Raw genomic sequence first — 26,750 nt, 5'->3', positions numbered from 1 at the left:
CATAGGGATGCATGTGTCTTTTCAAATGATATTTTTCTCCAGATATATGCCCAGAAGTGGCATTGCTGGATTGTATGGCAACTCTATAGTTTTTTAAGGAGCCTCCATACTGTTCTCTAGCTCTGAGCTCTTTGTAAGCCTGAAAGTCTCTGTGTACCTTATAATAGCCCATCTGTTTTCCCACCATAGCCTCTCCTTGTCCTGGTCTTTCCCCCCCTTATCTTCCCAAGCCTCTCCTCCACAACCACACTACCCCCTCACGACTATCCCCTCCCCTCAATTTAATCCTCCTCCTCCCCACTCATTCAGCAGGTGGAACTGAGTGATAACGGACCCTCGGTTGAGGGTGTGGACTGTGATGCTCACTGTCGTGTCACCACGCCTGGCCTGCAGTAGGTGGTCAGTACTATTGGGCACCTTTGACCAGCAGGGCTCAGCCCCACAGGTCCCTGAGCACCAAGGTCAGCCCTGCAGTCAGACAGATCAGGCCTGCGCACAGTGCATTGGGAATCCCGGACAGCTGAAACTGACAAAGGCAAAGAGAGTTTTCATAGGATATTGTAGACAGGTGGAATTTGGATGAAACTTTAAAAAAGCAGTGTTTCAACAGGCTCAGGGCCAAACAGGGCCAGGTGGGAAGGGGCCAGCATCCCATCTGGGCTGTAATGTGGACCCAGCTCCTGTTCCCATGGGAACCACGGAGTTAGGAGGGCTGTGGACCATCATGGTCAGAAACCACTTATCTGGATCTGCACTTTGGTTGAAAATCCAGGCTGCTCCTGTGTCAAAGTTAAAATTCTCCCGGGGTGGAAAGTTTCATTCTGAATGGTAGAATTGCAAACAGCAAAGTGTCTGCTCATCTATAATTTTAGAGTTCAAAGTTTCTTTTTGAGTAAAACAGTCACAGCACAAGAAAAGGGTTGTTAGGATGCTTTACAGTGGCAGCTGCGTTTCCTTGAGAAGTGCGATTCCCTGTGAACTTGAGGACAGCGAAATCCAGCAGCTGGTTTTCTCTGTGTCTGTTACCCTGCCTGATCCTGTGATGTCATCTCTGTCTTGGAGGCAGGATAAGGACTTCTGTGCTGACTGTTCTATTGGCTCTGGCTGGAGGAGGGAAGGATGCTGTTATTGGGCTCTGGCCCAGACCAGGGGGCTCTGGGGATGCAGAGGGAAGTGGGTGGATGCAGGCCAAACCTTGGAGGCAAAACAGATTCAGGAAGTAATAGAACATGGGGAGAGAAACAGCAGGAGGGGCCTGGGGTGGTTTCAGGTCTCTGAGTTGGGCCTGGAAGGTGGTGGCCAGCCCTCAGGAGGGAGGAGTTTGGGTTTGGCTGGGCTGAGTTTGAGGTACAGCCTTGTGGATGTATGGGGTCAGGGTGCAGGCTAGACTATCAGTTGGACATGCAGGTTTGGGGGTCTGCAGCACAGACAGGTGGGAAGTGAAGTCACCAGGAAGGCAGTCAGTGGAAGGAAGTGACCTCACAGAGGATGTGTGAAGTATAAATTATCGGGTGGGGGTGGGGGAGGAGAAAAGCCAGGGCTGGTGACCTAGATCCCCAGGAAGGAGAGTTTTTATAAGGCAGGAATGCTGACTGTGAACTCCTGCACGTAAGGACTGGAAGTGCCCTGTTCAGGTCAGTTCAGTCGCTCAGTTGTGTCTGACTCTTTGTGACTCCATGAACCACAGCATGCCAGGCCTCCCTGTCTATCTCCAACTCCCGGAGTTTACCCAAACTCATGTCCTTTCAGTCGGTGATGCCATCCAACCATCTCATTCTCTGTTGTCCCCTTCTCCTCCTGCCTTCAATCTTCCCCAACATCAGGGTCTTTTCAAATGAGTCAGCTCTTCACATCAGGTGGCCAAAATATTGGAGCTTCAGCTTCAACATCAGTCCTTCCAATGAACACCCAGGACTGATTTCCTTTAGGATGGACTGATTGGATCTCCTTGCAGTCCAAGGGACTCTCAAGAGTCTTCTCCAACACCACAGTTCAAAAGCATCAATTCTTCGGCGCTCAGCTTTGTTTATAGTCCAACTCTCATATCCATACATGACTACTGGAAAAACCTTGACTAGACGGACCTTTGTTGACAAAATAATGTCTCTGCTTTTTAATGTGCTGTCTAGGTTGGTCATAACTTCCCTTCCAAGGAGTAAGCATCTTTTAATTTCATGGTTGCAATCACCATTTGCAGTGCCCTGTAGATTTAGTGAAAGGGCCCGGGAGACCGGGTTTCCGTGGTTTGGGGAATGAATGGAAGGTTAATAAATCTGGACAGTAGTCCTTAGACATTATGGAGTGAAGCTGGGGTGGAGGGCATGGGGGGTGGGCTGGGGTGGCAGAAGCTGGAGAAGACCTGAGGGTCAAGGAGAGTTAATTTATCAGGACTGGACAGACTTAAGCACATGAGAACGCTCCTGGAAAGGACTGGTAGAGAACGCAGGCCGAAGTGAGGGTTCCCAGGAAGGGGTAGGGTCTGGGCTGTGGGGGAGCAGTGGTGGGGGGGACAGGGAAGCGGGAACCCAGGCTCGGGGATGGGAGGCTACACCCAGGTTAGTTGAGGGGAGCAGAGGGGTGCCAGAGTGAGTGGAAGGTCCCATTGCTGGGTGACCTACCTCTCACTGGGTCTCCCTGGGGCCCGCTCCCCTCTCAGCTCCGCCCTCATCCCAGCCGCACCCCCGCTGCTCCCACAGCCGCAGGTTTCTTCGCTCCAACCCGGAAAACCCCGCCCTCCCCACGTGCTCCTCCCTGGCTCCTCCCCTCAGCCCTCAGCCACTCTCTTCCCGAGTCCCGCCTCCATCTCCCTTCCCAGCTCCTCCCCGCGCGGCTCTTCAGGAGTCCCACCTCCTTTCTTCCTGCATCTGGCCCCGCCCACAGCTCCGCCCTCTCCTTGCCTGTGCATGTCCATTGGCTGGATTTTTATCACACCCCGCCTCCTAGACTTTCACTCCTGCGACTGGGACAGAGAGCTGTCTGTCAGCGCCGTCGCTGTTGGGCCACTCCAGAGGTAAATCTGTGGACTGCAACCGGAAAGGCAGATCCGGTGGGCTCTGGGGAGGAGGGCTAGGACCTCAGTGAGCGGAGCGGTGGACTTGAGGCTGGGAGTAAGGGAAGGTCACCGGCCTGGGGCCGCAGAGGGAGCAGCCTGATCAGCGAAGCGATGGGGATGATAACCTTCGTCCCGGAGGCAGTTAGTGCCGCGGTGGACCTGGGCCCTGACCTTCCTGGCATCCGGTGCTTCTGCCTTGGGATGGAGTGGGGAGTGATAGGGGGACAGCTGCGAGGGAGGGTCTCCCCGCTAGGTCAGTTGGAGCACAGAATTACTCCTCTCCTACTTTTCACGTCGTTGAGGTCAGAGGGTTCTAGGCCGGTGCTTGCCGGAAGGTCCCCAGGGTGGAGGCCAGCTGTCAGGAGGGAGAGCGAGAAAGAGCTGTGTAGATGCGGGAAGAACCTGCGGAGCATCTTCAGGAAGAGGCGAGGCAGGGGGTTGTGCTGGAGTGTGTACTGGGTTGGACACAACCTGCTCGCTTTGTCCCAGGAGGGTGGAGCTGACGGCTAAATTCAGGGCAGAGGAGAGAGGAGGAGAAAGTGCCCCCCTGCAGATCAGTCACCGGGGCTCCCTGGAGGGAGGGAGGCCAGCATGGGGGCAGGAGCGGGACAGGTCACCTTCTGGCCAGCAAGGACTCTGTGCAGCCAGTGGCTGGCCCAGGCTCAAGCTGACCCCTCCCAGAGGGCTGCTGGCTCTGGGATGTAAACAAAGCTTGATGCAGATGAGGTGGTTGGAGTCTTCCCAGAAAGGGCGTACTGAGGGACAGGGGGACCGTGCTTCCTTGGAGGAGGTGGGGAGTCCAGGGTGTCTCCTGAGGATGGGAACCTTCAGAAAGGCTCTGAAAAGAGTTGTCTGAGCCATCCTTGGATGCCAGCCAGTTTACTGTGGCCCATTCTGCAGGAAAAACAGCTCCTGGCTCCCTCCCCAGCCCTGAGGGGTTTGTTTTTTCCAAGCTGGGCTGTTCCCCTTGTTGCAAGGCAGATGTATAGATCTGAGTTCAAGGTCTCAGATCTTGTTGCTTTGAGCTCATGTGTCTCCTCTGGCCTCCAGAAAGCTGAGTTAAATGCCCTATGTTACCTCATTTAATCCCTCCCCCCAACTCGTTACAGGACTGGAGGCACTTTCCTTGTTTCACGAGGGCTGGAAATGGCTTAGTAACTTGCCCACAGTCACACCAGCCAATGTCAGAACTTGAACTCAGATCTATGCATCTTTGCGTCCCCTGTCCAGAGAGGCAAACGCTGTGGAGATCAGCGCACTCCAGTGCCGACCGTCCTGCTCTGCCCCTCAGCTCCACCAGTTTCTCATCCCCAGCCCTCCTCACATTTGGGGCGGGGTCCTCTTTGTTGTGGGGGCTGTCCTGTGCATTGTAGGGTATTTCATAGGACCGCTGGTTTCTAACCAATAGGTGGCAGCAGTGGCTAGAACCACAACCTCCCTGGCTGTGCCAAGCAGACATCATTGCCGGCTGTCCCCTGGCAGACAAAACCACCCCCAGTTGAGAACCACTGGGCTTGGCAACCTTAAAGAAACATTTAGGTGTGTCCCCTTGACAGAGAACATGATATACTAAACCTGCAGGAGACCCAGGCCAGCTCTGGGTGGTTTTATGCACGGCTTGCCAGGAAAAAATTCTGTTGCACGTATCAAGGTGCACCCAGGAGCGTCCTGTGAGAAAACCATTTCAGGGACTGAAAGTTCAGAAATGTGCCTTTGGGGAGAAGTAAGGGCATGTCTAAGGCCTTCAGTTCCTCCCCAAAGTTAATTGAAAAGGTTTCAGGCCTGATTCAGGTGATGGCGTCCAGGCAGGATGAACTCGGGAACGTTGTACCACTGCCATCACTTCATCCTGCCTTTTGGGGGGCCTTTTTAGCAGGAGGTGGGGCATCCTTAGAGCTGTCTTTTCTTTTTAAATTGCATTCACTTATTCAATCATTCAGCCAGTTTTTCTGATTTTTTTTTTTTTTTTTTTTTTAGCTGTGCTGGGTCTTCATCGCTGGGTGGGCTTATCTGTAGTTTTGGTGAGCAGGGGCTGTTCTCTAGTTCTGGTGCTCGGGTTTCTCATATCAGTGGCTTCTCTTGTTGTGGAGCACGGGCTCTAGAGCATGCCGGCTTCAGTAGTTGCAGCACGTATGCTCAGTAGTTGGGGCCCCCTGGCTCTAGAGCTTGGGCTCAGTGGTTGAGGTGCACAGGCTTAGTTGCTCCGCAGCACGTGGGGTCTTCCAAGATCAGGGATCGAACTCATGTCTCCTGCATTGGCAGGCCGACTCCTCACCACCGAGCCACGAGAGAAGCCTCCTAGAGCTGTCCTGAGATGCGTCTTCTCACCGGTGCCCTGTGGACCCCCAGACTGGTGGGTGGGGCCAGGGGGCGTGGCCTCAGAGGCTGTCTGGCTGGAGGCTGCCACACCCCATTCTCCCTCCTCCTGGAAGGAAATCCAGTGTTGCCGGCTGCCCCGCTTCTGGGCCTTTCCTGGCATCTCCCCCAGGCGCCGCCCTGAGCTCCCCCCATGCCATGGGCTGCACGTCTCCTTGCATTTCTCCCCTCTGGTCTTCCCTGCAGGCGCCTAGCCCGGCCTCGGTCCTTTCCTGTGGGTGTTCAGGCCCCCTGGAGGCCAGGCTGCTGTCTCCCGACAGCAGTGGAGGAGCCTGTTTCTGGTGGGCCAGAGGAGGGGACTGGGTGGGCTGAAAGTGAGGGGTTGGGTAGAGGCAGAGGAGGGCCGGCCTTGCTCTGTAGCCGCCTCAGGCGCCCTCCCCACACCAGACCTCGCCTGGACCATCTTGGATTCACCCTGCGCCTTTGTGCACTGTGCTGGCTTCCTGGCTGAGCCGCCTCTGGGTGCTGGAAAACCCAGCCGGATTGTGTCCTTTGGGACACGTTCTCGCTGTCTCCTGTGTTCTGCTCACCCCCTCCCCGCCAATCTCCACACTGTTTGCTGGACGGGACACTCCTGCAGGCCCTGTCTGAGGCTTCTGTCTGCCCGCCCCCTGACGGGGCCTGGCCCAGGAGACGCCGTCATCTGTGGAAGGACTTAGATGCCTGTGCCAGTGTCAGGAAAGCCAATGTCCTGGAGGCGGCGGGCCCGTGACCTGGTGGGACAGCCCCTGGCTGCACTGGGTCCTCAGCCGTGGAACACTTGGGGACGTCTGAGGAGAGGCGTTTACAGGCCGGCAGCCTTTCAGCCCCAGACATCCCCCTTAAAGAGGCTGGTAGCCCCTGGGAGAGCGATTCCTCAGTCCTGAGAAGGAAGGCCGCTCTCCCAGAATGTGGGGAATCTGAGGTGCAGCATTTAGAGGCATCACCGTGAAAGGGGCTGGAGGTGGTGTTGGCTGGATCCTCTGCCTGTTTCCTGGGGACCCAGGTGCTGTGGGCCGTGGGGTGCAGAGGTGGGCAGGGACCGGTCATGAGTGGTAAACTGAGGGCATTGATCCACGGGGCTGCTGAGTGCCTGGGGCCTAGGAGTGTGGCCCGTGGGGGCCAAATGTGGGGGGGCCTGGTTTTCTCAGGACTGGGGCCAGGCTGGCCTCCTGGGGTTTGCACCCAGGATCTCATGAGGTGGTGGGGAACGGGCTGTCCACCTGAGGGGTGGGCGAGGAACAGCAGGCCTTGGACCAGTGTGTCCGCATATCCACATGCACCAGGCTGGCTCGGGTGCCGGCCACCAGGTGGCCATGGGGCAGAGTCTCCTTTATGATTTTCAGATTCTACGGGTGTGTGAGTCAGGCATGAAACTGGGGGAGGGTGGGAGGTGGAGGTGGGGTCCAAGCAGAGTGAGCAAGGAGGGGTCTGTGTCCCTCAGGGCAATAGTCAGTTCTCTGAAAGTCAGGAGCGCTGGGTAGTCTTGGAACCCGAGGCTGAGTAGCTGGTGAGGTGTGCAGAGGTTGACAGGAGGGCCCTCCGAGCCAGATGGGGGGCCCAAGGGAACTGCTCACGGGGACTGGCATCTGACATTCCAAGTGGACCACATGCATCTGCCAGGTTGGCCTTGGGAGCCTACCGGGGTAGGCACGGCTATCAGCCGGCCTGGAGGGTCCAGCTCTGACATGAGCTGTGTTAACATCTCAAAAACCCCCCAGGTGTTCAGAAGGCAGTCATCTCTTCCAGCGTTTAGGTGAGTCATGGGCCTTCTAGTGTCACAAACTTTAAAGTTTTCTAGAGGATGTGAAAAGTCGTGATGACCTTTGGTATGAAGACCCTGAGAACAAACTGGAATTCCTAGGGTGTATTTTTATACACTTGCATTTTCAAGATTTCAGCAGGATAACAAGATAGGGATGCAGGGAAGGTTGAGCGATAAGTTTTCAGTGATTTGATAAATTAGCAGAGATCTTGAGAGAAATCTTGAATTTCCCTGCTTGGGGAGGGTATGAATCTGAAAATATTTTTGACTAAAGCTGTTGCAATTTACCAGTAATGTAAGCAAAGTGGGGGTAGCAACAAGCAGAAGCAAAACCACAGGCAGATCAGGTCACCGTGCGGGGTCCCAAAATAACCCACAGCTCCCTTCCCAGTCAGAACAGTGCAGATGGCTCATCTCCTCAGCACGTCCTACTGATCAGATGGTTTCTTGGGCTCTTAGAAGAGTTGACAAAGAGGACAGGTCTGCCTTGGCAAGGCCGCTTGGGCTGTGCCCCCCGAAGGGGATCAGGCACCAGCAGGTGCCGCCCCCTGTATTTCAGAGACAAGGAAGCCTCTCGCAGACTGGAATCCAAGCCAGGGGCTGGAAGCTTTCCTTCTCGGCTCTTAAGCTGCTGAGAAAGCTGAGAAGTGGAAGCATTTAGATCAAAATGCCTGGGCTGCATAAGCCCCCGTTTGGAGCAGCCTTTGTGAGTGTGCTGGAGCCCCTCCTAGGAGCCCTGTGCTGGAGGCGTCCTCTTCAGGGCAGATGCCCCCCCTGCGACACAACGGTGGGATTAAAAAGACGGAAAAATAACAAGAATGTTGGAGAGCATGTGGAGAAATGGGAACCCTCATGCTTTGCTGCTGGGAATATAAAACGGAAAACAGTTTGGTAATTCCTCAAAAAATAAACATTAGATTATACGATCCCACAATTCCATTCCTAGGTATATCCATCCCCCTCCCAATTTGAAAATAGGGACTCGAACAAGTACATGTACACATATGTTCACAGCACCCTCAAGACAGAAAATAGCTCAAATGTCCATCAACAGCTGAATGGATAAGCCAAACACAGTATCTTCACACACTGGAATATTACTCACCCAAGAAGAATGGAGTCCTAATCATGCTACAATATGGATGAACGCTTAAAATGTTATACTGAGTGGAGAAAGCCAAACCCCAAAGACCACGTGTTGGATGATTTCATTTACACGAGGTGTCCAGAACAGGCAAATCCACAGGGACAGTGTGTTAGTGGTTGCCAGGGCCTGGGGAGCCCAGAATGGGGTGTGACCACTAGTGGGTGTGGAATTTCTTTTCGGGTCGTGGAAATGTTCTGGGTCTAGATGGAGGGTCTCACCACATTGTGCATGTACCAAATGGCACTGAATCGCTCACTTTGAAATGGGTCATTTTGTGGTGTTATGTGAATCTCACTTCAGTAAGAAGAAAGGCCCCACATGTACCCCGCTTCCTCTTGAGGTCTGTGATCCATGCTCCACCTGGATTGTGGACAGCCTGCCCCCTCCACGTGACCTGTGGGGAGTCTGTGGGCTGTTGCTTTGGGCCGGCGGGGGGGGGGGGGGCTGCCCCTCTCCCCAGCAGTTTGACCATGGTGGGGCCCAGATGAAGTCTAAAGACAGGAGTTAGGAAGTTGTGGCACTCTGCCTCCTACGTGGTTGTTTCATCTTGGATGTGCTTTTCTGTCTGAATCCGTGGATCGGATGGTGCTGGACCCCTTTCTGTGATGAGGTCTGGGACCCGAATGCAGCCCCTGGGCCAGCTGCTTTTGGGTGCCAGCCTCTCTCAGTATCCCTCCCAGAGATGAGGCCTGGGCTGGGTTCTCACAGCTTTGGCCAGCATGTGCCAAGATCCCATCCATCTGAGGTTGGGCTGTGATTATTCCCACTTTACAAATGAGAAACCTGGGGCGCAGAGAGTTTTGGTCACTTGCCTGAGGCTGCCCAGCCGCCAGGAGAAGCCAGGATCGCAACGGAAGAGCGTGTCCCATGGCACTTATGCTCTGTAGGTGATATGTGCAAGGTGTTGATTTTATTTAAATACGTGTAATCATCCACCCTTACAGGTTATGTTTTCAACTCAGGTTTTTTTAAAAAAAATGAATATTTAGATTAAAATCCTGATTTTTCTACCTGTTAGTTACATTAGCTTAGAAAGTATTTTGGAACAAAGAAATCCAGACAGTTGATTGGCAGTTATGAGGAGTCTTTGAGAAGTCAGAGGAATCTGATTGAGTTTTCGCATTTTATTTGTGTCAACTAATTTGTCCCCTGGAGAAGGAAGTGGCATCCCACTCCAGTATTCTTGCCTGGAGAATCCCCATGGACAGAGGAGCCTGGTGAGCTACAGTCCATGGGGTCACAAAGAGTCAGACATGACTGAGCAACTAAAATAATAATAATAATAATAATAATAATAATTTCTACCACATTGAAACACTACATAGGTCTGCATTTTTGCTGCATTTTGCAAGTAGATCAGTGTTGCTTACCTTGACCGTATAATTACTGACATTTATTTTCTATGATTGACATATTTTGGGGCTTCCTTGGTGGCCCAGTGGTTAAGATGCCACACTTTCAATGCAGAGGGCATGGGTTCAATCCCTGGTGAGGGAACTAAGATCCCACATGGCATGCGGCAATAAAATAAGATAAAACAGCAAAATAGTTAAAATATATATGTGGTTTAGTCGCTAAGTCATGTCTGACTGTTGCAACCCCATGGACTGTAGCCCACCAGGCTCCTTCTGTCTGTAGGATTCACCAGGCAAGGATACTGGAGTGGGTTGCCATTTCCTTTTCCAGGGGACCTTTCTGATTCAGGGATTGCACCCGGGTCTCCTGCACTGCAGGCGGACTCTTTGACTGAGCCACTTATACATATTTGATTTCTCTCTCTAACTGGGTGTGAATTTCTCTCCTGCAGAGTCCCGCCAGCCACAGGGACAGATGGGGAACAGCAAGAGTCACCCAGAACAGGAGTTCTCCTCGCGGTTTCTCCCCGGGGAGCAGGCTGAGGTCAACAGGCTGTTCGATGCTCTGTCGTCGGAGAATCTTGGCTCCAGTACCTCGCACAGATCCTTCTCTCTGCAGGCACTGAAGGCAAGGGTAACAGTCGGGAGTTCATGTTTAGTTGGGAGCAGGGGTCAGGCTGCTGCTGACCCTCGGTTCCTGTATGGCAGGTGTGGGAACACGGAGAGATGTGTTTTCTGTGAAGGAACAGATAGTACCTACTTTCAGCCTTGTGGGTTCTGTGGCCAGTGTGGCAGCTGCTCCGCTCTGCCTTCACACTGTTCGGGGACTTTTCCCACCTGAGGTTGACCAGAGGGGCTGATTGATTCCCATCTCTTGTACTGCCATACCCTGATTTCTCCCCGCAAGGGGTGATGGGCTGCCCAGCCTGTCCTTGTGGGTCTGATAACTGCCAAGTTTCAAGTCCACCTTGGCCTTCAGGATTTGTAAGTGTTTGATGTCCTAGGAATTTTGTTGTTTCCCCAACAAAATAATGAAGTTTCAGGGTCAGGGTGCTCCTGACAAGGAGTAAGGACTGCCCTTTTCCCCATCTTTTGGCTCCGTTCCTTGTGGCTCTTAACCGCGTGCATTCAGGTGCTCAGAGTGCAGACATCACAGACATCTTTGGCCCCTCTGGTGACTTTACAATCTTGTGTTAGTTTCAGATGAACAACAAAGTGAGTCAGTTATACAAATACATGCACCCACTCCTTTTTAGATCCTTTTCCCATAGAAGTCATTACAGAGGATTGAGTAGAGCTCCCTGTGCTATGCAGTGGCTCCTTGTTAGTTACCTGTTTTATATACGTGTATGTGTTAGTCACTCAGTCGTGTCCGACTCATTGCGACCCCATGGACTGTAGCCCACCAGGCTCCTCTGTCCATGGAATTCTCCAGGCATGAATACTGGAGTGGGTAGCCATTCCCTTCTCCAGGGGATCTTCCAACCCAGAGATTGAACACAGGTCTCCTGCATTGCAGATGGATTCTTTACTGTCTGAGCTGCCAGGGAAGGCTGATTTTATATATAGTAGGGGGTATATGTCAATCCCAATCTCCCAGTTTATCCCTCTTCCACTTTCCAATGCATATTGAGCACAAAGAAGTTGGACAGATAGTTAATATATCTGGAAATCCCTGATACAGAGGAGACCAGTGTAGCACTACACAGACCGTGTGTTCCACAAGGAGATAAATTCAGATATGCACATGACAGCTGCTTGAACTAGAATGGAGAGGACATTAGCAGAGTGAAAAGCAGCCGATGGCCAGAGGCAGGAAGGACATGGCCGGTCTGGGGAGACTGGGAAGTCTGGAGGGCAGTATGGGAACCGATGACAGAAGAGTTTGATGGCCAAGATGAGCCAGGGGCCGGGACACGTCAGGTGTGTGGGTCCTGGGGTGGTGTGATGCCCTTAGTGGGCAGAGATGGTGCGCTGGGGGCCTGGTAAGGTTCTTTGCTGGTAGCAGCGGTTGGTCTTGGTCCCTTACCTGTTTTCCCATCATCCTACCGCATCTGACTTGCACCCTGTCTGGGCTTTTCACCCGCTTGTCCCCTTAGGGCCATGTGGGGGACGCTCTTCCCCCAGAGATGGTCACCAGACTGTTCGAGGGCATGCAGAGGGTGGACGGCAGCAGGAAGGCAAAGGGGCCCAGCGAGCACATCTCCCAGAAGCAGTTCACAGTGTCCATGTCCCACCTGTTGAAAGGAACTGCCGAGGAGAAGAGTCTCGTGATCCTGAACATGATTTCTGCCTCAGGAGGTCCTGTGAAAGCAAGAGATGTCTACAAGGTGAGAGGCCAGCAGGTGCTTCACAGCCACCCCAGGCAGTGTTGATGTGCCTTGCTGGGGGGCTCAGGATGACGCAGCAGCTGATGGAGGCCTTGTGCAGAAGTCCCCCCTGGGGGGACCCTAGACCACATAACCGGTTGAGGTCAGAACTCCTGGACAAAGAGGCATCAGCCAACTAGACCAGCCGAGGGCATCGTTGGAAAACTGAATAACTACCCAAATCATGTGGTTCTTCCCACCCTGGGGTCCACCACGTTGGCCTTAGTGAGACAAGACGCCCTTCTCCATGTTGATCTGATGTGGGTCAGAGGTACAACGGCGGTGTGATTAATGGTGAAATTGTGATCTTCCAAGTTTACAGAGGACCTGGTTGGCTCTGTGGTGCATGTGCTAAACTACAGACAGGAGCTGCGAGGCTGGAGTCAGAAGCCACCCCCAGGCTCCCCGTCCAGGGTGCAGGTGCTGGCCGCCCAGCTGTGCTCCGAGATGAAGCTTCAAGGCAAGTGCCCTGCCCTAGTCCCTACACCTTGGTGTCGGAGAGTGGTTCCACGCCATCTTGTATTAAAGTTTGAAATCAGCAAAGTGTGTGTCTTTCAAATTTGGAGGGCCGTTGAGATTATCTCTTCCTTGGCACACAGTTGTTCGCAATATTTCCTCATAATCTTTATTTCCGCCAGGTCCGTAGTGACGTCCCCACCTTCATTTCTGATGCTAGTCATTTGAGCCTTCTCTTTTTTTCTGGGTCAGTCTAGCTACAGGTTTGTTCACTTCTTGTTATTTTCAAAGAGCCAGCTTTTGATTTTGTGGACTTTCTCTGTTGTCTAACCTCTATTTCATTTATCTTCAAGTCTTTTATTTCCTTTCTTCTGCTTCCTTTAGATTCCTTTAGATTTAGTTTGGTTTCCACCCCCCCGCCCTTTTTTTAAAAATGGAAGTACTGTGGATTGTGTTGTGTTGATTTCTACTGTACAGCACAGTGACTCATTTAGACTTAAATATATTCTTTTCCATTATAATTTGTAACAGGATATTGAATATAGTTCCTTGCACTCTACAGTGGGACACTATTGCTTATCCCATTCCATATATAATAGTCTGCATCTGCTAACCCCAACCTCAGGCTTCCAGATGGCTCAGTAATAAAGAACCCACCTGCTAATGCAGGAGACACGAGATGTGGTCGGGAAGATCCCCTGGAATTGAAAATGGCAACCCGCTCCAGTACTCTTGCCTGGGAAATCCCATGGACAGAGGAGCCTGGTGGGTTATAGTCCATGGAGTTGCAAAGAGTCGAACATGATAGAGTGTGCATGCATGCACGCACAACCCCAACCTCCCAATCTGTCCTTCCTCCATACTCCTCCCCATCGGCAACCACACATCTGTTGCTGTGTGTGTGTCTATATTTGTTTCACAGATGTGTTGGTTTGTGTCGTATTTCAGATTGCACGTATAAGTAATATCATACTTTCTCTTTCTGACTTCCTTCACTTAGTATGATCATCTCTGGGTCCATCCATGTTACTGCAAATGGCATTACTTTGTTCTTTTTTATGGCTGAGTAATATTCTATCGTATATATGTACCATATCTTATTTATCCATTCCTCTGTCAGTGGACATTTAGGTTGGTTCCATTTCTTGGCTGTTGTGCTGCTATGAACCTTGGGGTTCATGGATCTTTTTGAATTATAGTTTTGTCTGGGTGTATGCCCAGGTGTGAGATTACTGGATCATGTGGTAGCTCTGTTTTTAGTTTTCTGAGGAACCTCCATATTGTTCTCTGTAGTGGCTGTAAACCAGTTTACATTCTCACCAGCAGGGTAGGCGGGTTCCCTTTCCTCCACACCCTCTCCGGCATTTATGTTTTGTAGGTTTTCTTGATGACGGCCGGCAGATGTATTCTTTTTTTAACTACTTAATTTTGGCTGCACTGGGTCTCTGTTGCAGTGCGCATGCTTTCTCTGACTGTGAGTGGGGCTGCTCTCTAGTTGTGGCGCGTGGGCGTCTCACTGTGTTGGTTTCTCCTTGCAGAGTGTGGGCTGTAGGCTCGCGGGCTTCAGTAGTTGTGGCCCGCGAGCTCAGTAGTTGTGTCATGCGGGCCCTAGAGCACTGGGCTCGGTGCTGTGGTGTGCGGGCTTAGTTGCTCTGGGTCATGTAGGATCTTCCCAGACCAGGAATCATACCCATGTCTCCTGCATTGGCAGGCGGATGCTTAACCACCCAACCACTAGGGAAGTCTTGTAGATGTACTCTTGATGTATTTGTGGGAAGAGGTGAGTTCCATGTCCTGTTATCTGGCAGCTTGATTCTGATGTCTACTTTGGTTTTCTTTGTCTAGTTTCTCAAGGTAGAAGGTTAGGCTGTTGATTTGAGGTCTCTCTTCTTTTTCATATAGGCATTTATAGCTATACATTTCCCTCTGAGCACTGCTTTAGCTGAATCGCATTTGGTATGTTGTGTTTCTGTTTTCATTCAGCTCAGTGTTTTCTGACTCCCCTCATGATTTCTTCTTTGGCCTATTGGTTGTGCAGAGGTATACTCTTTAATTTCTATGTATTTGTGAATTTCCCAAATTGCCTTCTGAGTTGTAATTTTATTACGCTGTGATTGAAGAACATACATTACATGACTTCAGTTCTTCTCAGTTTATCCAGGCATGCTTTATGGCCTAACATATGGTCTGCTCTGAGGAATATTCCGGACCTGCTTGAGAAGAATGTGTTCTGCTATTGTTGGCAGAGAAACAGTATTTATTTCAATCTACTTGGAATTTAAAAATACCTTGAGGTGAATCTTGTAGACTTGTCAACGTATAAAACAAAGTTGACTTATTTTATAAAAACGTTACTGATTTATTATAAAGCTGGATTTCTAAACACAGGTCGTTGGAACTTGGAAAGAATAATAACATAATATACTGTTAATATATAAGACCATAATATATGTGTGAAGTCCCAATAGTTTGTCTTCTGGTGCCATTGCCGCGTCACCTCTGTTCCTGGTAGGTAAGAGACAGAAATCAGAACCATAGGTGTTGGTTGGAAACAATGAAGCATAATTTGTAGTTAATGAAACCTGTTCTCCCCAGATAAATTGAGGGTTGCCCAGGAAATTACCAACCACTACCCTGATGTAGGGCTTCCCAGGTAGCTCAGTCAGTAAAGAACCCATCTGCCAATGAAGGTGACCAGGGTTCGATCCCTGGGTCGGGAAGATCCCCTGGAGAAGGAAATGACCACCCACTCCAGTACTCTTGCCTGGAAAATTCCATGGACTGAGGAGCCTGGTGGGCTACAGTCCATGGGGTTGCAAAGAGTTGGGCACGACTGAGTGACACAGTCAAAGTTGGTGTAGCCAGCCCTCTCAGGAAGGGATGCTGGGGAGTTTCAGGGCCCCAGGTGGGGGGTATAAGTGTCTTCTGGGCCTCTGAAATACAGCTGGGACTGCAGAGAAAAGATAAGAGCATTGATGTTGAGTTGTTTAGATGAGCACATCCAACAGGGGTAGGATGTGGACTGCAAAGCAACCACATGTGAAATTTTAAATATTCTAGTAACCACATGAAAATAGCAAAAAGAAACAAGTGAGATTAATTTTAAGAAAATTTCCAAAATATACTTTAACCTCGGCGATGTTAAAAAAAAAAAAAGTTATTTTACACTCTTTTTCACACCAAGTCTTTGAAACGGGGTGTGCATTTTACACTCACCACGCATCTCGATGCAGATGAACTGCACGTGTGGCTGCCCTGTTGGACAGAGCAGGTTCAGGAAAGCAGACAGAGATGATGTCATTGCCCCCCCCCCCCACCCCCCAGCGCTGTTTTCTCCTCCCCTAGGTGGCGGGAAGCTTCTGGGGCCTCAGTGGCTGGACTGTGACTGTGACGAGGCTGTGCTGGAGGACTGGGTGTTCCGGGCCCACCAAGTGGCCACGTTTCTGAGCCTGATCATCCACCAGGGCTTCCTCCTCCTGTGCTCGACCCTCGAGCTGGCCGCCCTGGTCCCCAAGCGCCAGGTGGACCCGCAGCGGGAGTTTGCCAGCCTCCTGGACATCCTGTCTGTCATCTACATCAACTCACACCTGCCCCAGGAGCGGCGGCTCCGCTGGCGCCTGCTCTTCGCCACTGAGCTCCACGGGAACAGCTTTGCCCAGCTCTGCGGGCGCATCACACACAGGGGGCCCTGCCTGGTGCTGCTTGAGGACTGTGACGGCCACGTGTTTGGGGGCTTTGCCTCCTGCTCCTGGGAAGTCAAGCCTCAGTTTCAAGGTGAGACTTGGCCGCCCAAGCCCCACATGGTAGCGCAGCGCCCCTGGCAAGTTCCGGTCCCTCAGCCGCCACATGGAGACCTCTGAGCCTGCCAGAGCATGTGCGCTGTTTGTTCCATCTCCTCCCCCAAGCATTTTTTTCTAGACGTGTTTGGGAGGATGGGGAAGCATGGTGTTTATGGAGGTTTAACTTCACGGATTTCTGTACAGACTCTGGCTGCCGGGTCAGGTAAGCCGGACAGGTGTCTTCACCCCTGGATTTCAGGTGAGGAGACAGCGGCTCAGCATCATTAAATGGTTGCAGTGATGTCCAGCAGGGCTGTGTTAGAGCATCAGTGCCCAGGGTTATTTTTTTTTTTACTGGGGAGCCAGCCATACCAGCACCCTCTGCCAACAGCCACCCATGCCCCAAACATGGAGGAGGACTGCAGGAGCCCAGCTCTGGCTCCTCTGTCTGCACACGGTTTAGGACAGAGAGCTGCTTGCCCACCTTGTCACAGCATCACGGGGAGGGGGCCCTGGGGACGATGAGCTGGGTCTCTGTGTGATTGGAGGCTCTGCTCAAGGACGTGGAAGAACAGCCCCGAGTCATTATTATCTAGCTGAAACGTGTACTTCTTCCAGCTCCTCTTGTATTAACCCAAAGGTCAGCTCCGCTGCATCTCCAGCTTACATTTACGAGAGCAGCATTCATTCCTCTGCTTGAAGAACCGTGGGAAAATTGCAGTTACCAGCTTTTCAGAGGGGAGCTCTTTCTGTCGTGAAGTGTGAGGCCAGGATTCTAGCACGGGGCAGCCCAGCCTCACAGATGCCTTTCATGTCCTGGGCGTTTCTCATCTATTGGTCCCCCAAACAGTCACCTCGAGTATTTGTGCCTTGGAGAGACGTGACACCCACAGGGTCACTTCATTTCCGCTTCTGCCGGCCGAGGGGCAGCCAAAGGCCCACAGCACTGGGTGGAGTCTGGCTGTGTCCTGGACGGGGTGCTTTACCCTCTCTGAGCCTGGGGTTCCCAGAATCATGGGGATGGTAGCCTGTAAACCGTGGGGTGATGGGGGGTGGTGTGGTGGCGAGAGTCGGGCAAGGAACCCCCCCACCCCCCACCCCCCCCCGCCGTGGGACTGACGCCTTTGCAGGTCATGTGACTCCTCGGCGCTTGCCCTGCGCCCTAGAGTGGAGGGTCGTCCTCCCCAGGTGGCCCGTCCCTCTGGGCACGGATCCCAGGATGGACTAGCATGAGGTCCATGCTCTGTGGCCCGGACACCTCACTCAGCACCCAGGAGCCAGGAAACACTGGCCGACAGGCAGCCTTGGGACCGGCAGGTGAAGTGACGGTCCCAGGGCTGGGTGGGACCAGGACGTTACTGGAGGCGAGACCCGTCCTTCTGGGGCACGTGGACTCAAGCCTGAGTCTTTAGCCTGGAGGGCAGCCCTGTGTCTCCCAGTCCCTGTGGCCTCCCCAGGCTCACTTCCCTTCCTCCCCGACTCCAGCGCCCACAAACCTGGCTGTACGGCCGAGGGGTCCCGCTGCTCCCTCATGCCCTCCTCGTCCCCTCGGGGGTCCCTCCTCCGCGGAGGGGCCCTCACCCGGCCATCTCCATCTTCCCGGCTTCAGAGGAGCCAAGTCCCTGCGGAGGCCCCCGGGTCCATCTGGAGGGGAGGCCTGGGCATCGCAGGTCCTGACTCTGCCCGCCCAGGCCCGCCTGCCGCCCAGGGCCGTCCTCCGCAAGGCCTCCTGGGGCTCAGAGCCCACTTCATGTCACCCTCCATACTCGGGCCGCCCGCCTGCTTCCTGGGGCTTCCTCCCCCAGTGCCTGAGCTGGGTCCAGTGTCAGGTGCCCTCACACTGTCCCCGCGGAGGGGCGGCGAAGATCCCACAGCTCTGGGGCATGGCCCTGGTTCCCACCTGGCTGGGAGGTCCCCGGGCGGGGTGTGTGTGCCCTCCGTCACCACCCCGCAGTGAGTGCATGAGGGTGGGGAAGGAGTCTGAGGTGGAGGGCTCCTCATTTCTGGAGCTCTGATTGCACCTCCGCTGAGTGGAGCGTGCCCACGCCTGTGCCCAGATGAAGGTGCAGGGTCACCTCTCCCAGGGTGCGCCCCCCACTTCCCAGCCAGCTGCATCTGCAGGCGTCCTCCGTCCCCTGGGTGACGTGCCTGAGGCCCTGCGGGCACCCAGCCGGGGCCTGCAGGGACCGCCTGCCCTTTGCTCCCACGCGGAGACGAGGCTGCCCTTTCTGACTCTGGGTGGCAGGGTGGCGTCCCCAGCAGGCAGACGCCACGTTCCTTTCTGGCGGTCACCCTCGCCTCCCAGCCACAGCTCATCCTACGGGCCCCGGGCAGCTGTGGGTCTGGGATCTGCCCACTGGTCTGAGGGCTCCGCTCCCACATGTGGGAGCCCCCCCGCCCCTGCCCCGCACGCCGAGGACCCCAAGAAGCTCCTCCAGCTCAGCCTCTGAGTGGGCCTGTTTGCATTTCCTGCTCCTCCGCATGCCCAGCTGCGGTGGGTGATCCGTCTTCTTTGCGCTCTGCTCACTTTCAGGGGACGACAGGTGCTTCCTGTTCTCCATCTCCCCCAGCATGGCTGTGTACACTTGCACGGGCTACAACGACCACTACATGTACCTGAATCAAGGGCGGAAGACCATCCCCAACGGTCTGGTAAGGACCAGGGTTGGAGGTGGCTGGGCACGGGCCCCGTGGTACTGTCCATCCCTTGGTGACAGCCCCGGCCCCAACGTGCCCTGAGGCACTCGCCCCCTCGTCGGGTAGCGTGTGGTGTCCGGTCCATCCTGCCCGGATCTCGGGGTGGTGATGCCAGGAGTGACAGCCACGACCAAACTTCTCCCTCGGAAAAAACGGGGCCTCTGTTGGGGCATTTTTGGGCTTTGTGTGTGAATGATGGGTTCCACCAGGCTCCTGGTCATCAGGTGGTCGGTCTGTGGCCTTTGTGACTGGAGACACTGCCCTGGCACTCGTGCCGGGGGCAGGGCTGGGCTCCCTGGACCCGTCAGGCTGGACTCAGCCACAGGAAGAAGCGGGCAGGGGTGAAGGCCACAGGTAACGGTGGGGGACGTGGGGACAGGACTGGGCGAGGAGCTGGGATGGGCACCCGCACAGATGCTTGGCTTGGCTGTGAGAGGTGTCTCCTAGCAGCACCAGCCTAGTTCTCTTCCCTGCTGCTTAACGAAAAGCATCTCAGGAAACTCCCAGTCCCGAGTCTGCAGCACCGAGGGGCGGGGAAGGTGGGTCAACCTCATCAGTGTGGAGCAGGCCCCGAGCTCCTCCCCGGTTCTCTCTGGGGCTCCCCTGGGCCTCCTGATGGCCTGAGATGCCTTCTGAAAGGGCAGTTTGGTGTCGACAGGGGCGAGGGTCTCGGCCTCAGCGGGTCAGTAGTCGGCCGGCGGGGAGAGGTGGCCCTGAGCTGGGCTGGTGTCCGCGCTGGTCTCTTGCTCAGTGTTAACTCCGGGCCCCGGGGTGGAGGCGGCACCCGGAGAAGGGAACCAGAGAGGTTGAACAGGAGTTCTGTTCCCGCCAGCCACTCTCCTAGAGCCGGAAAGCTTCCTCCTTTGCCCCCTGCCGTCACCGCCCCGAGTGAGTGACACGTCTGCTCCAGCACAGGGGCCTGAGGTCTGGGGGCCCGGACACAGGTTTCCCAGCCTCGAGCGCTGGGAGGACCTCTCCCCTCGTTTTACAGACTGCAGTCTCTGGGTCTGATCGTCTGGATTCTTCTGTCCTCTGTTGTCACTTGTGTTTCCTTTTAAGATATTTTATTTGTTTGGCTGCGCTGGGTCTTTACTTGTGGCAGGTGAACTGAGCTATGGCATGTGGGATTTAGCCCCCTGACCAGGGATGGGGCCCGCCCCCCACCCCGCACTGGGAGTGTGGCATCTTAGCCTCTGGACCACCAGGGAAGTCCTGACTTGTGTTTCCTGCCAGTGCAGCCCTGTGAGAAAGAGCCACTGGGTGGGACTCAGAACACCTGGATGAGTGTTCTAGGCACCTGCAGTGGGATCCTTCAGTTGTACCAATCTATATTATTTCACAGTTTAAAAAAAAAATGAAGAAAGTTGCATTCACTTCCCGCATTCCCTTGTGGCCTGAGGGCTGGGGTGGGCTTTGGGGTGTGATGTGCCTCCCTCCGCAGGGCATGGGAGGACAGCACGGTTACTTTGGGCTGTGGATCGATGTCGATTTCGGGAAAGGACACAGCAAGGCCAAGCCCTCGTGCACCACGTACGGCAGCCCTCAGCTGTCGGCCCAGGAGGACTTCCAGTTCCAGAAGTTGGAGGTGTGGGCGGTGGGAGACGCCCCGAAGGCAGAGCCGGTGAGCGTGGGGGTGCTTCTCCCCTCTCAGCTTGATCCGTTGCACATGTTTCACACCTCCACCTGGAGATGGTTTTCCCCAGACTTGTTTCCAGCAGCCGTCGCTGGCCAGAGGAATGCCCGTGGGTGCACAGCCGGGCAGGGAGTCCTGTCTGGGATCTGTGGGGGGTGTCCTAAAAGAACCACCCCAGGGAGGTGGGGTCCCAGATGGATGGGGGCTCCTTTGCAAGCTGAGGAGGGTCTGGGGTCCCTTCCGGATCCAGGGTTCAACGATGAGTTGTTGGCCTCCTTGCACCGCATCACCCCCCAGCGATGGCCTCCCAGGGTGGTGGTGGGGAACACAGTGGGGGCGGGGCTAGAGCCCCCGTCCCCCACATTTCCCTTGTGGCATCAGTAGGGCCCCAAGTCCGCTCTGAGAAACGTGCCAGCGGTGGGACGCCACTGGCTGGTTTTGGTCACTGAACACACCCCTCCTTCCTTCTTCCCAAGGCCAGGAACAGGAGCATTCTGGACGTCGACCCCGAGGCCCGGGCCCTGCTGAAAGTCAGTGGGCGGGGCTGCCACAGTGAAGGGTTCCGGGAGGTCCCCGATGAGCAGTGAGGATGGGCTGGTGTGCCGGCGCGGGCCACCCTGGAGCCGGAGTGCAGCCTGCCCACCCTCCCACATCCCGCGGAGGCCTGACTTTGGTCCAGAGCGTGCAGTTCATGTCCTGGCGGTGCCCAGTCCGCACAGAGTACAGTTCCTCTGTTGCCATATGTCCATCGCTGGGGGTGTCTCCCCCTGGAATCCCGAGCATACAGCTAGCAACCTGATCCTTAGACTTGGCTCGTTCCCTAGGGATGAAATCCAAAGAGGACGCTGAGATGTTGAGACTGGCCAGAACTGACATCTTTGGGGACTGGAGTTCTTGTAGTGGTGGGGGGGGGGGGCGTGTTTCCACTCACTGGGGGTCACTGGGCCTCTGCTCAGGACCCCCAGTTAAGAGCCTTGAGGCGCCGTTTCTTCTGGTCAAGGGAATCCCCGTGCTTTGGGGAGTAGCTTCCTCTGATATGGAATTTCTGTATTTCTAAAAAAAAAAGTGTTAGCAGTGTACTAACAGCATGTAGCTGGAGATTTTGAAGGTGACAGTGACCTGGGTCTTCAGTGAGGTTGGATGTCAGCCTTTGTCAGCTGTTCTAAGTGGGTCTGTGCTCTAGAGCACATGGGAAACCAGGAGGTGAGCAGAGCAGCAGAGTGGCGGTCCTGTTTCTGATGTAGACGTGGGGACACTCAGGGCTGAGAGTCCTGCTGATACAGGCCTGTCGCAGGAGCTGGGGGCGAGTGCCTTGACAGGACCGGCCTGGGCTCCTGGCCTCCCAGCATCACCTCTTGCTGCCCCCCAGGGGATGGTGTTTATCTTGACCTTGTGGACTTGCCGTCAACAGTGACCCTGCCATGCTAGCGGAGATGTGGGTGGGCTGGGCCCTGTCCAGTCTAGCCCTGTCCCTTGGGGGTGGCCCAGAGAACCTCCTGACATGCTGAGCATCGAGCTCAGGGGTGTTGCAGGCCCGGCCCTAAGACTGCTGCCCCTGTCCTCCCTGCTCCACGCTGTCCTGCTACAGATCTGACAATAAATGCTGCCTTATTCTCGAGTCGGCCCCGATTTTAAGCCATAGTGACCGAGCTGTGTGCACTTGCGGGCTCTGCGTTTTCTACAGGAGGCTCATGAGACCTGCTGCTGAGCCCCAAGCAGAAGGCCTTGCACATGGGCCTTCACAAGGAAATGCACACTCGCAACGGTGACACTCACACTCCGTCCTAACTGACTTTCCTTATAAAAGGGCCAGTTTTAACAGCCTCTCAGGTGCTTCTGTGGCTGCCTAACTGATGGGAGGCAGACACCGGACGTTGTGATCCTCAGATATCCATACCATGATCTGAAGGATTAGGCCTCGAGTCTTCAGTCTGTTACAGACTTTTTATAAAAATGCAGTGTAATAATACCTCGCTAATAAAAGGTCCCTTCAATACCATTTACTGTCTGTGGCTGTCAGAGAGGCTGGAGGTGTTTCTGCGGCCTGTTTTCTGCTTCGTTTCTCTTCTCACAAGAGTGCAGGTCATGCCCAGGGGCCTGATGGTTTCCCAGGACAGCTCAGCTACAGGATGGAAGCAGGTGCCCGGCCCAGGTGCTTGGTAACCCGGGGGATGTGTGCCCTCGTGAAGGGCACATGGGCGTGGGGCAGCCGTGGGACCCCCATGAGCTGAGGGCCTGAGCACATTGACCGGTGACCGGAGGAACCACGCTTCTCCTGGGCCTGGGAAACCTGCAGTGCTAGTTTTAACACATGAGGAATTTGCTCTTTGATAAAAAGGGGGATAAAAGTTCGGGTCGTAAGGGAGGCAGTCTCCCTCCCTTATCAGGACACGCATCAGGGTCCGTGAAGGTGCTGGAAGGAAGGGCTGAAAAGTGCTGTGTGTTAACTTTTTAACACACGGCTTTTAAACAGCATAACTTTTAAAACAACTTTTCAAAGCATGGCTGCTGTTAACTTTTTTCCCACCATAGTTATTTTTTGGAAATTTTTTTCTTTCTGTTGAAGGAAGTTTACTTTAAATTCTCGACTGCTTTACAATTTTCAAAAGTCTCTCACACGTGATTTTGTAACCCCATAATTTTCCCCCACCCCCCTCTATCACCCCTCTCCACTGGTAACCCCTAGTTTTTTCTCTGTATTTGTGAGTCTGCTGCTTTTTTGTTTGATTCAGTAGTTTATTTCTTAGATTTCATGTATAAGTGATACCAGACCGTGTTTATCTTTCTCTGACTTCACTCAGCACAATGCCCTGTAAGTCCATCCATGTTGCTGCAAATGGCAGAACTTTATGGGTTTTTTTTTTATGGCTGAGTAGTATTCCATTACGCGCGCGCGCACACACACACACACACATATATCACATCACATCTTCTTTATCCATTCATCTGTTGATGGACCCACTATATTTTTTAATTAAAAGATTAGCTTATGCATACATGGAAAAAAAGGTCAAAATACAAAAGGGTGTAACTTGAAAGCTAAGTCCAACTCCTGTGCCCCTCCAGCCTTTTCTTCCCTAGAGGTGAAGTGTTACACACCCTGGTCTGTCCCTCACCTTTTTTTTGGGTAGAAATGGCTCTGTATTTACCCCTTTGTTCTCCCCAACTGTGTGACGTCCCGTGAGATGGATGCCCCATTCTTTCTGGCGTTCAACTATCCCCGGCTGGGGAACGGTCTGTCTGTAACTATTCGACGCTGGAGTGAACATCGTTTATGCTCATCTGTCTCTGGTTCCGTCTGGAGGCTGCACCTTTAGAAGCCAAGTTACTGGATCAAAAGGTACATGCTTTTTTATTTAGATATTAAGAAACCAACACACCTCTTTCAAGCTCAGTTTATACTTTTGAGACCCGGAGTGCCCATTGGCCATGTTGTCACCAACAACTGTATTAAAATTTAGTTTTTGTGTACCTGCTACTCAAAAACCATTTTTTTCTGCTGTGCTTTCTAGTCCTTCTCCTAAATCTTTGCTCCATTCAAAATGTATTTCCTTTTTTAAAATTTTTTATTCTCTTTAACATTTTTTAAATTTTATATTGAACTATAGTTGATTTAGAGTGTTACATTAGTTTTAGACATACAGCGAAGTGATTCAGTTTTATGATAGAAAGACATAAGAGCTATTTCTGTTACTACCTTGTTTTTTTTTCCCCTTCAAATGCTTGATTCTGTCTGATCTTTGGTAGCACTTTGACTACTTCTAAAATGTTTGATAGGGGACTTTCCTGGACGTCCAGTGGTTAAGACTCCGTGGTTCCCCTGCAGGAACATAGGTTTGATCCCTGGTCGGGGAAGTAAGATCCCACATGCCAGGAGGCGCAGCCAGAATACTACATCTTGATGGTATTTTCAGGATGGCACTAAATACTGATGCACGTAGGCAGAACTGACACTGGCTGACGCTGCTTCTTCCTCGAAGAACAGGAACATCCAAGTTTGCTACATAAATTTGTTGTCATTGCTGGCTCTGTGAGTGGGCTCTCTCCCACCTCCACAAACCAATGACTGCATTCTGGGAGGCTCTCAACATAGTTTTGTACCCAGTTAGCTTGCTGAGTTCTTTTATCCAGTGGTTCTCAACCTTGAGCCCACATCAGAATCACCTAGAGTACCCCCTGCCTTTTTTTTTTTTTAACAGAATAGTCCAAATTTTATTTTTTTTAAAAAGACATGTTTATGTAGATAGTAAAATGTCTGGAAGGTGTATAAATGTATACCCAGATCTTAATGTGTTATTTCTTCATGATGGGATGAAGTGACAGCTTTCTTCTCTATATGTGTGCTTAGTCGCTCAGTTGTGTCCAACTCTTTTGTGACCAATTGGACTGTAGCCTGCGAGGCTCCTTTGTCCGTGGAGTTCTCCCGGGCAAGAATACTGGAATGGGTTGCCATTTCCTTCTCCAGGGGATCTTCCCAACCCAGGGATGGAACCGGAGTTTCCTGTGTCTCCTGCACTGCAGGCGGATTCTCCACCCGCCGAGCCATCGGGGGTTTATCTTCTCTATAATAATCGACATCTCCAGAAACCATATTGCCTTTCCTCCTGCCCCCACACCCCAATCCTGATGCCTGGAGAACAGGTCGGGTATATACAGTTCTTTGTTTCTTTGTACCACTTGATATAATTCTAGGCATACAATTAGACACAATAAATTTTATCATTATCATTTTATCAGTTTCTAAGTCACTAAGAGTTAAGGTACTGTAATGAAGTGACTTGGCCAGGATCACACAACTAATTAAGGGTTGTGTGTGTGTGTGTATGTTGTGTGTTAGTCGCTCAGTTGTGTCCGACTCTGCGATTCCATGGACTCCTCTGTCCATAGGGTTAATCAGAATGAAATCTAGGGTTCATACTCCTAGTCTTCTTTCTTTTGAAAAAACTTTCATTTATATTTGAATACTTTTCTAATAAAAAGGGAGAAGGCAATGGCACCCCACTCCAGTACTCTTGCCTGGAAAATCCCATGGACAGAAGAGCCTGGTAGACTGCAGTCCATGGGGTCGCTAAGAGTCGGACACAACTGAGCCACTTCACTTTCACTTTTCACTTTCATGCATTGGAGAAGGAAATGGCAACCCACTCCAGTGTTCTTGCCTGGAGAATCCCAGGGACGGGGGAGCCTGGTGAGCTGCCGTTTATGGGGTCGCACAGAGTCGGACACGACTGAAGTGACTTTGCAGCAGCAGCAGCAGCAGCTAATAAAAAGAGGGAATATAATCCACCCCCAGAATTTAGTTTAGTAGTTTTGGGTAGGGATCTGAGAGTTGACATCTAGATAACACCTAGATAACGTCTAGATAATAACACACTAATAAATTCCCAAGTGATGCTGCCATGGCTGGTGTAGGGAACCTTGCATCGAGAACTACTGCTGGTCACTGTTTCTGATTATCCATGAATTCTCTGCAGGCCTGCAGCTATTAGGATCTTTTTTTTTTTTTGTCTGAAAAAAATATTTTGCCTTAATTTTCAAAGGGTTGTTTTTGCTTTTTTTTTTTTTTTTAAGATATTTTGACTTTTCCCCCCAGCACTGTAAAGCATCTTTCTATTATGTTTTGGCTGTGTGACTTCTCTTTTTTCCCTCCAGCTTTACTGAGATATAATTGACAGACAAGGTTGTCCAGTTTAAAGTGTACACTGTGTTGATTGCACCTAGTGTGATGGGAAACCTGGAAGTAAGGATAATTTCCCCACTTTTTTGATTTCTAGACCTTTCTGTCTCTTGTTGTCAGAAAATCCTTTCTGAATTTTATTAATAATGATGCCTCCTTCTCATTCTTGACTTGAAATGACCTCAGGTGACCTCAGCCTGCAGCAGCTTGAAGCAGGGTTTTGGTACCCAGCCAGCGATGGAGGTCAGGTTGTGGCAGTGAGAGAGTGGAATCCTAGCCCCCAGACTGGTGGTCAGGGACAGGGTAGTGCCAGCTCCTGCCCAAGCTTCCGGCCTGTCCTGCAGACGTCAGTCTCGCCAGCCCCGACAATGAGGTGAGCTTAACACAAGTGTCCTTCTCTCTTTCGCTGCTCTCCTTCTATGGTTTGATTTCTCTGGAAAGCCCTGAGGGAGGGGGAGGCTATAG

The 26,750-nt window shown here is 52.6% G+C and overlaps 1 protein-coding gene across 4 annotated transcripts in view; it reads left to right on the top strand.

The window, feature by feature from the left end:
* Positions 1–26,750, top strand: part of MEAK7 (MTOR associated protein, eak-7 homolog) — a 46,344-nt gene that overhangs the window by 13,569 nt on the left and 6,025 nt on the right. The window contains exons 1-8 of one of the 4 annotated variants that reach the window (XM_061138307.1): positions 2,957–3,010; positions 10,127–10,308; positions 11,774–12,004; positions 12,359–12,503; positions 15,845–16,273; positions 18,812–18,930; positions 20,417–20,596; positions 21,085–22,607. In XM_061138307.1, coding sequence (XP_060994290.1) covers positions 10,150–10,308; positions 11,774–12,004; positions 12,359–12,503; positions 15,845–16,273; positions 18,812–18,930; positions 20,417–20,596; positions 21,085–21,195 — 1,374 coding nt within the window. In that variant the 5' untranslated portion in view covers positions 2,957–3,010; positions 10,127–10,149 and the 3' untranslated portion in view covers positions 21,196–22,607. Of the gene's footprint in view, positions 1–2,956; positions 3,011–10,126; positions 10,309–11,773; positions 12,005–12,358; positions 12,504–15,844; positions 16,274–18,811; positions 18,931–20,416; positions 20,597–21,084; positions 22,608–26,471; positions 26,659–26,750 lie in introns of those variants that run through there. The other 3 variants (XM_061138306.1, XM_061138305.1, XR_009692340.1) reach the window with 3 other exon arrangements.

Source organism: Dama dama, chromosome 4 (genome assembly GCF_033118175.1).
Source record: "Dama dama isolate Ldn47 chromosome 4, ASM3311817v1, whole genome shotgun sequence".
NCBI lineage: Eukaryota > Metazoa > Chordata > Mammalia > Artiodactyla > Cervidae > Dama > Dama dama.
The sequence above is the reverse complement of the archived record's forward strand: the minus strand, read 5'-3'. Positions and strand labels throughout refer to the sequence as shown.